Here is a 14,628-nt window from a genome sequence, read left to right as displayed (position 1 = left end):
CTCCTGTCCCACTGGCCAATGGCCTCAACCCCGCTCCGACCCTCTCCCAATACCGATACCGAAGGGCAGTCAGGACGTTGCTGGGCCAAGTCTTTCAGGTAGAAGGTGGGGAGTGGGGGAGCAGAAGGAGCTATTATAGCCCTCTTAACACGACCTTGCTAAGTGCCCAATCCCAGTGTCCATGCAGAGCTCCTAAGTGGCAAGCTTAACGTGGCCCTGGCCCTGGGATAATGAGGTTGGAGTGCATATGAAGGTGTACAAAATAATAATAATAATAATAATAATAATAATAATAATAATAACACAATAAGGTACCTTCTTCAGGGACCTGAGAGCTCTTAGCATACAGGCACTGCTTGGGAGGAGAATAGATTTAAAACCACCTATTAGCAAGTGACCACTGATAAAAGTGTCTGAGTACTGATTGAAAATGAATACACTAGAAGAGCAGATGGGGATGGGGTGAGGTTTATTGAAAGAGGTTTCTTGGAGAGGAGAGAGAGAGAAAGGGATCACTGTTCACTGAGCATCTCAGTGGTCTTGGAACTTTGCAGAGTATCCAATGACCAGTTTTGAGTCAGGCCTTCGAAGGCAAACATTCAAATGGGGAATACACCTTAGGCAAAGGCCCATGGTGGAATCAATGCAAAGGGACTGAGCTGGGGCATAGGAGGGGTGAAGTTTGGACAAAAGGTGAATTGATAAAGACCCTCAGATGCCATTTTGAACATCTAGATTTAATTGATGGACAACCAAGTTCTTGAGCAGTTAGACACAAAGGAAGTATTTCAGTGAAAGAAACTTTACAATGGCGGGTGGGGGAGAGAGGATGGACAAGGAGGCTCAGTGAGGTTTTCGCTGGAGTCCAGATGAGAGGCTTGGAGTTCTAGGCTGGGTGTGCCTTTGCCACGCAGAGCCACAATGCCTGATGGGGGCCTTGTTGGCCACTGTGGCTGGGGAATGGGAGGGCTGCAAGTGTGGCCTCCTAGTGAGGCAGAGTTGTCCTGGCTGCCCCTTGTGTGGGGGTGCAGGCTGACTGTGTAGGAAAGGTGGGGCTGTTTCTCATGAACTCAGAGCAGGATGCTGAGCTCTGAGGAGGGACTTAGAGCTTTCTCATTCATACAGTTTCCAAGTCTTCTATGTTCTACGGCCTGTGCCACCTAAAGATGTTATGCAGGGGCACACTCCTGATGGGTGTCCTGCCATTACGGTGCTAACAGCTAATAATGGGAACAAATAAGGACATCATAGCACAGCAAAGTAAGAGCAGTGACAGAGGCATCAAACAAGAGTGCTATGGAGCCTGGATTTGGAGCAGTACTTTGTTGGGCTCAGCCAGAACTCAAGAAGACTTCTTGAAACCTGGGCAGAGATTGGGCCCATGGAGATCTCAGCCCAGCCCCTCTTTTCCCCTGAACCTTGACTTCTGGGCTCAGATCCTTAATCTAGAGAGAGCCAGTCTCATCTTTTGGCCACCCTTTCACCAACTCAACTGTAGTTGAGTTGCCTCAACTACTAGTGTCACTTCTCTTTGGTTACTGGCTATGCTACTACCTGCCTCAAGGCTCCCCTAATCACCGACAGGCACTGATTTTTAGCCACTCCAAGAGCTCCTTGGGGCCTCTGTCCAATGCAGTTGGACTGTGTTATTTTGGATGTGGCATATATTGGATGTGGCATCCCCATGGTGGGTAGACCCAGAATGGAAAGAAGGGCTAGAAGGGGAAGGAGCAGAGGCCTTCTCTCTCTTTTCTCAAGTTTGTCCTAAACTTGTCCCTAGAGTACCCATTTCCCAAATGTCTTCCTATAGCCCTCTCCATCCCATTTCCTCCTCCCCCACTGAGCCTGGAAAGGTGTTGTTTGCCCTATGATCGGTCCCCAGGGCAACAGGCCAGGCAGCAGGTGTGTGTGTTGAACAAGGCCATCTCTGGAGCAGAGTGGCTGGAGATGAGCTTTGTTTAAATATTAAAGAAGTCAATCATTAATCAAGCCTGGCTTGGTGCCCAGCTACCCACTGTCTCCATTTGGGAAGGTCTGGACTGGGGCAGGGAGGGCTGTGGGGCAGTTTGCATCTCAGGCAGCCGACAAGCAGCTTTTGGGGCTGGATTATGCAGCCCAACACAGGGTAGGCCAGAGGATCAGCAGAAAGATATGCTGGATATAGCATACAGAGCACAGTGCTCAAGAACCGGGCACCAGTGATTTGTACAGAATGTCCAGTTTTACTTGAATACATTTTATAAGGTGACTGAAGCAGTGTCCTGTTTCTAGCCAGAGAGGACATTCCTTGGACACTGCAGTCCTGGCCCAGCCCCACAGTTGGGCTCTTGAAGAAAACAAGGCTGTGCGAATAACAGTTTGGGGCATGAATTGGGGTGGTGGCTGAATTGGAGGGACAGAGTCACTGGGCTCACTGAAACCATGGTTCCTGAGCCCCTAGGGGAAGGAAGTTGGTCTGGAATCCAGGACATACATGGAATCACACAGAGTCAGTAGCCTGTACACATGGCTTCACATACATGAATTCCATACACACAATTACAAACCTCCATGTACCCAGATCTGCCACAGCTGCACCCAATTGCAGTTGGACACTATGCATGCAAGCTGTCTCCTCCCTAACCCCCCCCAGTGCTCTCTGCCTTGGCCACCTTCCTCCTGCCCTCCAGCCTTACCAGTTGTACTGGTGTCTAGTCCCAGCTCTACCATTCAGCTCTCATCCACAGAGGCTTCCTGTTGTGCTGTGTGAGAATTTGAATGATCAGGCTGATTGAGCACAGCGTCAGGATGAGGCAGAGGCCCAGCAGGATCCACTGTCTTTTGGCAACCAGGCAGGGCTCCATGGCTATCCCCAGGAAGTAGGCCTTGGGCTGTGTCTTGAGTGCACTGGAGTCCTGTGAACCGGTGTTCTGTGCCTTGGTGTTCTGGGACAATGACCTTTTTTCCAGGGAGTACAGCCTGCAGGCCAGCAGTAGGGCCACCAGGAACATGACAAAGCTGAGGGCCAGCAGCACCCACTGCCCAAATTTGGCCTGGTCAGCGTCCAGCTCCAGACTCAGAAATGTCACCTTGTCTGTGTCTTTTTCTGTGGAAGACACGGGAGTCTTGTGGAGCAGGTAGAATGAGGGAGGAAGCCCTCGGGTGCCCTGTGGAAATCAGAGCACCTGACTGCCACTGGCCTCCTCCCTCAGCCTCAGGCACCTACCTTCCAAGCCATAGGTGAAGACATTGCCCTGGAAGGAGGGTGAGGAGGAGTAGAAGGGAAAGGAGGAGATGGGTACAGATAGGGCTATGCCCCCATGGTGCCCAGTGATGGCTCTGTGCAAGGGTCGGGAGGAAAGAAGTCCACCTTGTGCTCAGATGCCTACCTGGCAGTCTAGCTGAACAGTATGCAAAGAAGCAACTGAGCCAGTGGCTGGGCCATGGGGCTGTGGTCTTGGCCAAAGCTGCATCAGATGCAGACGGGGTCATGCAGCAACAATGCTGTGCTTGTTCAAGCCAGGTCATAGATAGGCTAGGGGTTAAGGCTGGATTGGGGTAGGGACTGGCCCAGGGCAGGCTAGGGTAGGGCTTGGGGCTGGACCAGAGCTGGCACCAGGGTCAGATTATCAAACCTTCAAAGGTACAGCTGAAGTCTGGCCAGCCCAGGATCTCCCCCTGCCGCACATTCTCGGTGACCAGCCAGTTCAAGAGGGGCTTGAAGTAAGTCATGAGGGCGGGCCTTTGCAGACACTTTGGTCTGCCCGGTTATTTTCTGCAGGACTTCTGGCCAGGGCTTGCTTGAGCCCAGCTTTAGGACATCTCTGGGAGAGTAGATACAGCTGTGAGGCTGTGTGGGGGCATCAGCTGGTGCTGCTGAGACCCCTCAGTGTGCCCAACCCCGGCCATATGGCTTTGCTAGCCAGACTCTTCCCATAGAGCTCAGAGCAGTGGATAAAATAACAAGTTCTGAAATAAGAACAATCTGAGTTTGAATCCTGTGGGGCTTTGGACAAGTAACATAACCTTTCTGAGTCTCAGTTTCCATACTCATAAAATGGAGGTAATAACAGTATGTACCTCCTAGGGTTGGTATGCTGATTAAATAAACACAATTCTGGGAGCATAGTAGGCAGGCAATACATGTTAGCTGATTATTATTATCATTATTATTACCACTACTGTGGTGATTATTATTCTGGACTCAAACAGGCATAAAGTCTTGAGACACTGTTTCCCATGAGGTGCTCAGTGTCAGTAGGGAGGGGCAGCTCTTCAGCCCTTTCTAGTCTCACAGGGAGTGTTTGGGAGGATTAGGGAGATCTAGAGCATGGAGTGTGCTCTGTGTCCTGCCTGCAGCGCCACACTAATGTCAGCTGTGTCTCAAAGCACATGCAGTGTTTGGTGGCAGGGGGACCAGCCTTAGGCTTGGCCCCACACTCATGGTGGAGGTACAGAGTGTGCTGAAGCCAAAGCTCTGGGCTTCTCCACCCCCGAGCCCCTGTGGAGGCAGTGATAGGCATACATTGATCCTTCTTAACCTGTGTCCCCAGCTGGCCACGAGAGAGATGGGGTCTAGAAGCCCATAAGTCAGACTGTGGAGTCTAGACTAACAGGACCCAGGTTCAAGACTCAGCAGTGTTACTTATGGGCCACATGACCTTAGGCAATTGACTCAACTGCTCTTAGCCTCAGTTTCTTCATCAGCAAAATGTGCCCTTTTAATATCTACCCTTCACTGTGGTGAGGATTAAGTCACATAATGGCAGTGAAAGAGGGCTTTGTAGCATGCAAAGACTTATACACATCACTTAATAAACAACTGAGAAAGAATGAGGGGAAACTAAAGTTTAGTGGATCCTTGACAGAAACCCGTGGGGGAAAATGTAGTTAAGATCCTAGAGAAATGCAGGAGGAAAGTCATCAAGATGAAAAGAAAAACAAAATAAAACAAAACAAAATCCCACAACTAACTTTAGGTAAGATTATATCAGATGCTGGGTCCTGGGAAAAAAGAAGGGACCTGATGGGGAGAAAGTTTGGACCATTGAAAATCTACCTATTTAGAAATAGTCCTTCAGCTGTGTCTCCCTCTCTCTCTGCCCCTCCCCCGTTCATGCTCTGTCGCTCTCTGTCCCAAAAATAAATAAACGTTGAAAAAAAAAAAAAAAAAGAAATAGTCCTTCAGGCTCAGTGGGGCAAGAGGTTTGACCAAAGCCCAGCTCAGGGCCAATGTGGCCAGCACATGAGACCTGCAAAAATGGCAGCTGAGCACTTCCTGACGCTCAAATCCAAGGTCGCAGCAATGAGTCCATTGGACAAGGTCAGGCCTATCATGGTTGGCCGGATGAGGCAAGGGCTTTGGGAACTTGGACCAAGTCCACTTCAACTCTCCATTCCCAGCAGATCCAACCCAGAGCAATCACATATAGGAAGATGAGTCAAGTTCTAAGATATATTAGGTAAAAGAGCAGCCAAGAATCTTGCCCTCCCCCTTCTCCTCTGCAAGCACTCACCACCCCCCTCCCCACAACCTATATTCACTCTGCTGCTCTCTCAAGTCCCCAGAGCTCATGACATCCCACTTTCTCAGAGTCCTCTCCTCCACCCTCTCCCCAGATGATAGCATTCAAAGTCCTAAACCTGGAACTTAGGGTCTTCCCTGGCCAGGGAGGGGTCTGGATGGCAATGTGTGAGGACGGGTGAGCAATGACCAGTGATGACTGGCAGGGCCTCTACATGTTTTGGTGCCAAGTCAGATCCTGGGAGCTTTGTGTGCCCTGGGTGGGGAGGAGGTGGTGGTGAGAATGAGGTCAAATTTCCTACCAATTAAGTGGAATGAAAGCTCAGAGTTAAAAGTGAGTTGATGTGTAGAAAACAATGTCTGTTATTTCTTGCACTCCTGCTTTTGGGGACAGAGATCCATCCTTGGTCCCTGGGCATGACCTCCTCACCTTCTTTGCATGTTCACTAAAGCCCTTTCCCACTGCACCATCTCCTTTCTTGTGTTATGGTTATTGGTTTATCCTGTGGCCCATTGCCCAAGCTGGTTGGCATGCGCACAAGTAAATACTTGCTGAGTGAATAAGTGTTGAGCAGCCAGAGACATGAATGCAGAGAGCAGAGAGGGCCCTTATGTTCCACACATTCAGAAAAGCTCAAACATGGGCAGTTGGCTACCATAAACCCCTGTAGTGTGAAAAGATAGAAAAGCAAACAGACTAGGTTGATAATCGGCATGGAAGGTGCAGCACTCCCTGGGAGCCAAGCCAGGAGATCAGTCCTGCAACTCCATCTGGCCTAGTGGTTACTGACAAACTGCACAGTGGAATCACAAATATGCTCATTAAATTTGCAAAGGAGACTAAATTATGTGGCTATGTTAATCCTCTGGGAGACAGGAATAAAATTCAAGGTGACCTTGACCAATCGGGGAAATGGACCCACTAAACTGGGTAGAAAAATTGGTGGGGAAAAGACCATATCAGTGGGTGGGCTCTGCACCTAAGTGGTTGAAGCCCTGATCGTGGAACCAGCAGACCTAGGTCTAACCTCACCAGACCTGTATCCCTTGATTCTTAGAGGCAACAGTGTGAATGATGACGTGTTCTAGAATCAGTTCAGCACTCAAAGCAGGATTTTGCCACTTGCTAGATGAATGATGTGCAATCACAATATCTCTCTTAGTTTGAGTTACATTATTTGTGAAATGTGGCTAATCATGCCCACTTTGCAAGTTATGAACTGCTAATGTGAAACCTTGTAAGAGTACTCCTCAGAGAGCCCAGCTGGTACTAGTCAAGGCTTCCCACCATCAGGTCAGCGTCCCATTCTGCCAGGTTTGTTTCAGCACCAAAACCAACTCCACAGAGGCAGGAATGGAAACCATGGGCTCGAAACTAAGTGCAGGAAAAAAGATTGGGGCTAGGGAGTCAAAATGGACCACAAGCTGACCAGAGCATCACAAAGGTTGGCGTGAAAGCAACCTGGATCAGCCTGGGAGCCGGATCCAAGCACCTCCAAGAAGAGATGGGAAAAGCAGAGTACACCGAAGAGTGCATCAAATGCTGCTGAAGATCGGTGAGCACCCTGTGCAGAAAAGATAAGGGCATTTGGATGGAGGACTGAAGGTTGAGGCAAGACTCCAGTACTGGCTTCCCATCTGAGACAGTTTGATTTATTGGCATATGTGAGTGTGTGCATGTGTGCGTGCGTGCTCAGGTGCACACATGGGTGAAGGAATGTATGGTAGTGAGTGTGTGTAAGTGTGTGTGTGTGTGTGTGAGAGAGAGAGAGAGAGAGAGAGAGAGAGAGAGCAGGAGGGGCCAAATAATCTCTCTGACCAGGAGAGGCTACACAAAAGGAAATGGGCTTCGATTTCTAGAGGAGAGACTGGAGTCTGACACGAGGAAGAACTTCCACTAAACTAAAAGGTCAATGAGGCTCTGCTCAGGGTGCCCACGGTGGTCTATTGAGGAGAGGGAGCCATGGGCAGGATTCCAGCAAGGGGCAGGCAGCTGAGAACAAATCAGGGAGCTTTGTGAGGGAGGAGAGCACTCACTCCAGGAGCTTCTCAGCTATCTTGGAGTTATAGCTGTCACATCGGTGCAATGGGCCCACATGGCCTGAGGCCAGAGCATCGTGGAACTGGAACTGGAGTACTAGGCTGATGAAGTACCTGGGGAGAGGGACGAAAGGGCAGGCTTGGGAGCTGGTGTCAGGGATGGGAAGCCCAGAGCCATTTGGAGCCTAGCAGCTCTGACGTGCAGTGGTCTGAGGGCCCGGCCAGCGCCCAACCTTGCTGGGTGGAGGCTCCTTTGCCAAGGTCCCACCTCAGATTGGCCTTGGAATATACCCTTCTTAGCCTCCTGAACAAACCCTTACCTCCTTCTTTCCTGCCTTCCTCTTGGGGACAGTAGAGATGCTTTAGAATATTCCCATCAGCGCTGCCTCCACACAGGATCTGCTCTGAAAGCCCAAGAGTCCAGGGTGTGGCCCCCAAGACGCTGCACAACTCATTGGAAGAGGTGGGCAGGGGAACAGGGGAACATTTGGATCTAGGGCCTTCCTGGAAATCCTCAGCCTAGTTCCCATGCCCCCAGTCCCCAAGTTCTAGAGCTGGTTCTGCTGGCAGGGCCCAGACCGTTACCGTATGTAGGGCACGCTGGCAGAAATGTGGAACTTGGCACCAGGATCAAAGTAATCCTCTGTCCGAGGGATGGGGGGGGCACAGGCCCTGGTACTTCAACCTGTCGGGGAGGACAGGGGGCTGGTACCACGCAGTTGGATTCTCAGAGCCTTTTCCTTTGGAAGCATGTGCACCTCTATCAAAACTGGTGGGCACAGGACACTTACTGCATCTTTATAGATTAAATAAATGAGTTGAAAACACATGGGATTGGGAATTGGGAATCAGAATCAAGTAATAACAGTAGTTAACATTGACTTCCTCTGTGCTAGGAACCATGCTAAGCTCTTCACACAGATTCACTCAACACTGTCCCGATTCTAGGGACATGGGAGGGAACGGGCTACTCAAGGTCTTTCTTGCATCCTAATGATGGGGATGGTTATAGACCCACAAGGTCACTTCATTTGGTAAGAAGTGCCAAGAAGAAAACAGAATAGCATCTCTGCGATATAGTGCTGCTGTTATTCCCATTGTAGATGAGAAGACCAAAGTTTAGAGGTCAGGGAACTGGTGGGAGGTCACAGAACTAGTCCCTGGCAGATCCCATTAACTTTCAAATTCAGATCTGACCTTGCCCCTCTGAGCTGTGCGACTGTGGGAAAGTTACTGATTGTCACTGCGTCTTGTTGTCTGCAAGATGGGGATAAAATGATCCATCTGTGGGATGAGACAAAGCCTATGAAAAGTTCTGGTTGTTTCATTGTTGGCTCACTGGTTGCCCTGAGCCATCCTCTGGGGCCAACATAGAGCCAGGAGGCTCCCCTCCCAGTTGATAGAGGCTTCCTTATTCAGGGCCAGGAAGTTGTCACCTCTCTCCCTTTACCCTTGGTTTCCATCATAGGTGGTGGTGGTTATAGTTGGCCAAGGGAGGAAAAGGACCCCTGCAGGCACCTCAGATGGCTTGTGGGGGTTGCCCTTGGAGAAGTACAAGGTCAAGACTCTGCCAACCCCACCAGTGAGACCTGGGCCTGAATTTGGGATGGCAGTGGGAGGGTGAGTGGACAAAGAGAGGAGCACCCAACTTTTCTACCCCTGAGTTGCTGTGTGACCACGGGCTGGTCACAGATTCTTCTCCAGTGAAGGATCATGGGATGCTGTACAAGTTCAAAGAAACATAAGGGGCGTGGTTCAGAGCTGGCAGCTGCTTCCTGGTAGCCCCAAACCATGCTGTGGCCAGCAGACTCAAGCAGGTCAGTCTGAGGCCTGGTGGAGATGGAGAAGCTGGGCCATGGGCATTCCTTATCCAGTCAGCCAGTGGTCAGTGATAGGATGCGACATGGATGCCCCTCCCTCAAGAGTGGTGCTGCCTGACTGCTGGTGAGCTCTTTTGGCAGCCAGTTCTGACCTTGGACATGCCTGAGGATGCTAAACCAGAGGCAGTTGTGAGAGTGTGTTAGAGCAGCAGGAAAGGGGGCTGTGGGCTTGCCTCTCTCCCATGGGGACTTTTTCCATGGGGGAGAAAGAGCTCAGGTCACCAAACACTCTTCTGCCAGTGCTACTGGTGAGAATAGGAAGGGAGAGGAGAAGCAGGTGGGCCTGCCTGGTGGTCAATGTTTTGTTCTTGGAGGAGCCCGGGTGCACCCCTGTGTGAGCTTCCCAGCTACCCAGGAGCAGGCAGGGCCACTGTGAGGGTCCCTAGAGAGGTTAAGAGGTGTGCTCAGTGCCAGTGCCAGATTCAGTGTAAGGTCCCATAATTGCAGGTGCTGGCCCTATCCACTTCAGTAGGGGTATTTTTATCAGGTGATAGCAAACAGCCAATACCACCCCAGGGCCTCCCCAGGGGCCCCCCGGTCACCAGCGTGGCACACTCTAGCTCTGCCCTCTGAAGAGAGGCAGCAGCATCCTCTGGCAATGGGCAGTGCCCTTAAGGCTGACCGGAAAGCCCCACCCACAGCAGGGGTGGGAGGGGGCAGAGAGTCCAGGGCAGCTGTCCTCCCCACTTCAAGTTCCACCACTCCTGGTTGTAGACGTCCTTCCGGATGGTGCCATCAAAGACCTTCCAGCGAAACAGGTCCATCAGGTAGGCGAAGGGGATAAAGGCGATCTTCTCCAGGGCGATGCCCATCAGGAAATTGACCTCCTCCTCTGGGGAAGGTGAGGCAGTCAGCTGGTGGCTCCTGGTTCTCCCTCCCTTCAGCCTTGCCCAGAGAGCCTTGGCTGCAGCCTCAGGCTCAGATGCCCTGCTATGGTCTTCTTGGCCCCCATCACCTGAGTCCTGGTGCTGGTGGCTGAGCAGGCCTCTGTTGAGCAGGTATTTGTGGGAGGAGGCCGAGAGGGTGACCATTGACCCCACGGCCTCTTCAAAGGCTGGGTTGTCTCCTGCACGGAAGATCACAGAGAGGTTCTTGTACTGCAAGAAGTACTGGATATGGTCCATCTGGTGGAATATGGAGAGCAGGTCTTCTATGGTCACCTCAGTGCACTTCTTTACCCTAGGGTTAAAGGGCAGGGGTCAAGGAGCATAGGGAGGCCCTGGGAGAAGGGGAGATTTCTCCATTCAGACTCCCTTAAGGGACTGGGGCAGATGGGCTAGAGACCAGCAGGGTCTTGGGTACTGTCCTTTCTCACTCCAGGTCCCCCTCGCTCATGTTGCCAGCTCACATCCCCCTCTGCTACCCGGCTCCGGCCCTGCCCACCCTTGCCCACCTCCTAAGACAGGCGGGCAGGTGGAGAGTGGAACCAGTGGAGGAAGAGAGAGGGAGGGAGAGGAGGGTGGTGCTGGTGCCCCGTGAGACCTGAGGTCCTTGCCGTTGTAGAAGTCCCAGGCAGAGGCGTGGCACTCCACCTCTTGCCCATCGGTTGGCCTTTCCATCATTGAAGTTTTCCAGAAGTTGGGAGGGGTGGAAAGCAGCCCCAGGGAGGTGAAGAATTTTTCAGCCCCTTCGAACATTTTTTTTTTCCAACGTTTTTTTATTTATTTTTGGGACAGAGAGAGACAGAGCATGAACGGGGGAGGGGCAGAGAGAGAGGGAGACACAGAATCGGAATCAGGCTCCAGGCTCTGAGTCATCAGCCCAGAGCCTGACGCGGGGCTCGAACTCAGGGACCGCGAGATCGTGACCTGGCTGAAGTCGGATGCTTAACCACCCAGGCGCCCCTCCTTCGAACATTTTTGAGGGCTTCCAGTGCTGTGTGGAAGAGGGGATACATAGGGCCCAGCCCGAGGGTGTGGAGCTGGCAGGGTCAGATGGACACTGAGCACTGACCTGGCTTTTCATGATTTTTGTGATGTCCTCAAAAGGCTTCTTTGGGAAGGGTAGGACCAGGTCCAAGATGTTGACCCAGAACTGAGCCCACATGTTCCCTGGAAGGAGAGGAGGGGCTCAGAGGAGTCAGGACACTGTCTCTCCCTTTACTGAGTGCCAGCTTGGAGGCCTACTCTGCCCACCCCACTCTGCTACCAGCTAGGGCGTTACTCAGGAGGTGGGCAGGGATGGGTCCCAGCGGGTTGATAAGCTCTGACCCGTAGTGGCGGTGCAGGGCCCGGCACATGTAGGTGTGCAGGTTTAGGTAGAGTGGCTGTAGCTCCTGGTAAAGCTGCTCCAGGTCGTGTTCCAGGGTGTCAGACTCTTGGACCGCCACAAGGCCCCCATGTCTTTGTAACCTAGGACAGGAGAGGGGGCTCAGAAGCACTCACCGCCCGCCCTTCCTTCAGCCCTGGCCTGGCAGGCAGGAGACCCAGGCACTTTCTGGGGAAGCCACTTGGCCTCCCTGGTCCTCAGGGTCTTCATCTGCCAAATGGGAAATGTGCCCCCCAAGGTCACTATTCTGATTGGATAAGATCAGGGGTGGAAAAACATTTAACAAAATACACACTCCATGCTTCTCACCATGCCTGGTTGGAGAGGACCTGGAAAAGGCACTGGTCTTGGCACCCACCTTGAGCCCCACATGTCCAAGCCCTCAGGCCACCCTGGCTCCTTCCAGATCCTCCCAAACACTGGTTTGTCCCATCGTGGGGCCTGGGGGGTCTCTTTCACCTCTTGCTTGCCTTCTTTCAGGCCTTGGGGAAGTGTCTCCAGGCCTCCTCTTCTCTCTCTTAGCACTCGTCCTGAGATGTGCGTTTGCACAAATCTTGTCTGTCTCTCAGACTGTAAGCCCTACCTAGGAGGGCAGGTTCCTCTCTGTCTTTTCACCTACACATCCTTAGAACCTCTCCAGGACCTGGCACACAGTATGTGCTCAAGTGATGTTTGTGGACCAACGGTGAATGAACCACCTTTGCTTCCCCCAGCTGTGGGGCGGGGTTCAGGTTCTCCATCTCAAGGTCCTACTACTGCCTTTACCCCCAGCAGACTCTGCTTCGCCCTTCCCAGGAACTGCCCTGGGACCTGTGCAGTGTGCCATCTGCATGGGCTGGGCTGGCCAGGTGGGGGGCTGGGGGCCTCACCGTTGAGCTTTGCAGTCCTGTTGCTGAGCTGCACATAGCACTTGAAGGTGATGCAGAGCTGATGACCCACAGCATCCTGCCAGCCCTGCCAGGCCCACAGCAGCTCCTTCTCATCCCGGGAGGTGGCCATGACTTCTTCAAGGTCTATGCCCAGAAAAGGAGCCAAGGTGGGACAGCCCACCCCCCACTCCTGCCTGCCCTCTGCCCTTACCTGCCTTAGGCAGACCCTCCACTCCTCAAAAGTGAGTACACCTGAGGCATGGAAGACAACGGGGGGTCAGGGTAGGCTTGTGGAAGGGGCTGATACTAGAGACTCTGGGGATGGACAGGGCAGTGTTTGGGTGCTCACCAGGCTCCAGGGGTAGGCAGGGTCCCTCATTCAGGCACACCTGGGCCATGCTGTATGTTGTCTCCATGTAGGCCAGAAGCATGTTGTACTGGGGGGCAGGTGTCACCTAGGGCAGGCCTGTGCCCCTGGGCCCACCCCCAGCGCTAACCCCTCCAGCTGGGAGGGGCAGGCCTATCTGAGGCATCTTCCCTTCACCCTCTGCTTCCCTCCCCCAAAGGAAGCTCATGGTCCTTCCTGACAACCTCCCCCCTTCCCGGACTCTCTGGCTTCCCACCTGGCCAGCCCACCCACCCCTGGGGTGGGGAGCATATGCCTGGAGACATGGGGGCTCCATCCATCACCTCCCGAGCTCGTCCTGGGGCAGGGCCGCCTTGTCTATGTTCTGCAGCTTACTCAGCATGCGCTTCATGGCCGGGTCCTGGAACCTGGAGATCTTAAACTGGCGGGCCCAAGTGCCAAAGTACGGCATGTGCTGGGACCTCTCTGAGTCTTTGTGCAGCTGGAATGAGGGTCACCATATTTGTCTTGGGAAAGTTGGAGAGAGCAAGGACCCCAGCCCCCCAACCTCCTCCCGAAACCCACTTTAACGGTTCAGAATCACTAAAGAATTGCTAAAAAGGGAGAAAGGAAGGAGCCTGAGTCCCTAAAAGCAAGGAGGTGATATGTACAAGGGGAAAGAAACAAGAGATTCTTGCCCAGAGAGCTTTTTGGGGCTACCATGAGGCCCAGAGCTTGCAGCCTGCTTTGACGTGTACTTTAGGGATTCCCTCTTTTCTCTAGCTCTGGACAGGGGGCAGAAGGTGTGGTTTTCCCATCCCCCCCGAGATCCCTGAGAAGAGCAAGGGAAGGAGGGGCTGCAGTTGAGGCGGTACCACACCATCTCCTCCTGGTTTTTCTTGGTGATGTTGGTGACATAGTTCCAGGTGGCCTCCATGAACTGGTTCCATACAATCTGAGTGGTATGCTCATAAAACTGCAGGAACATCTTTGCCATGGTCTCATTGTAGAACTTGTCTGTGGAGAAGGAGGTGGGCATCATGCTGTCCTGGGAGGGGCCTGCCCCGACTGGTCCCCTTGTCTGCTCCCATGCTCCTTCAGGTCCCAGCCCCACCTAAGTTCTGATCACCCTCGGTCCTGAGCCATGGCAAGAGCTGCCCATAACAGAAGAGCACAAATAGGGAAGGTCCATGACAAGTCCATCTTGTGCCCATGACCAAGAGAACAGCAGAGCTGGTTGAGGCTATGGGCCAATCACGGTCCAGCTCCATATTGTGACATCAGGGGCTGAAGGGTCAGCCCTGGAATATTAGAACTGGAAAGCCCCCACCCACCTTCTGATCCAACTGTTCCCGTTTTACAGGTGAGGAGACTGAGGTCAAGTCAAGAAGAGAGCAGGGCTAGAGCTTGTTCCAGTCTAGTTGGTAACTTTTCCTTGGCATTAGAACAACCTTCCAACCTTGGCCAGGGATTGATGAGACCCTTTCCCTGCAAAGACTGGCATCACTTCTGAGAAGGTGGGAGGGATGATGGATGGACAGATGTATGAAAGTGACATCTCTGGGCCTCTGGACTCTGGAAGCACAGTTGTCTCTCCCTGTTCTTCTGACTTGATTCCTATGTTCTCATTTTTGGCCTTTCTCTCTCTCTCTCTCTCTCTCTCTCTCTCTCTCTCTCTCTCTCTTTCTCTCTCTCTTTTTAAGTCTTATTTTATTTTATTTT

The 14,628-nt window shown here is 52.4% G+C and overlaps 1 protein-coding gene across 1 annotated transcript; it reads right to left on the bottom strand.

The window, feature by feature from the left end:
- Positions 1–2,702: 2,702 nt before the first annotated feature.
- On the bottom strand, positions 2,703–14,177 carry LOC115500321 (angiotensin-converting enzyme-like protein Ace3). Its single transcript, XM_030294619.1, is given in 18 exon segments — positions 2,703–3,085; positions 3,615–3,720; positions 3,722–3,803; positions 7,541–7,657; positions 8,129–8,205; positions 8,207–8,228; positions 10,111–10,255; positions 10,379–10,602; positions 10,906–11,067; positions 11,288–11,298; positions 11,377–11,474; positions 11,587–11,742; positions 11,745–11,774; positions 12,561–12,704; positions 12,910–13,007; positions 13,260–13,408; positions 13,787–13,923; positions 14,021–14,177. Coding segments are annotated over 18 exon segments (2,298 nt in total).
- Positions 14,178–14,628: the final 451 nt, after the last annotated feature.

Source organism: Lynx canadensis, chromosome E1 (assembly GCF_007474595.2).
Source record: "Lynx canadensis isolate LIC74 chromosome E1, mLynCan4.pri.v2, whole genome shotgun sequence".
NCBI lineage: Eukaryota > Metazoa > Chordata > Mammalia > Carnivora > Felidae > Lynx > Lynx canadensis.
Note: the sequence above shows the minus strand (reverse complement) of the source record. Positions and strands in the feature narration are given on the sequence as shown.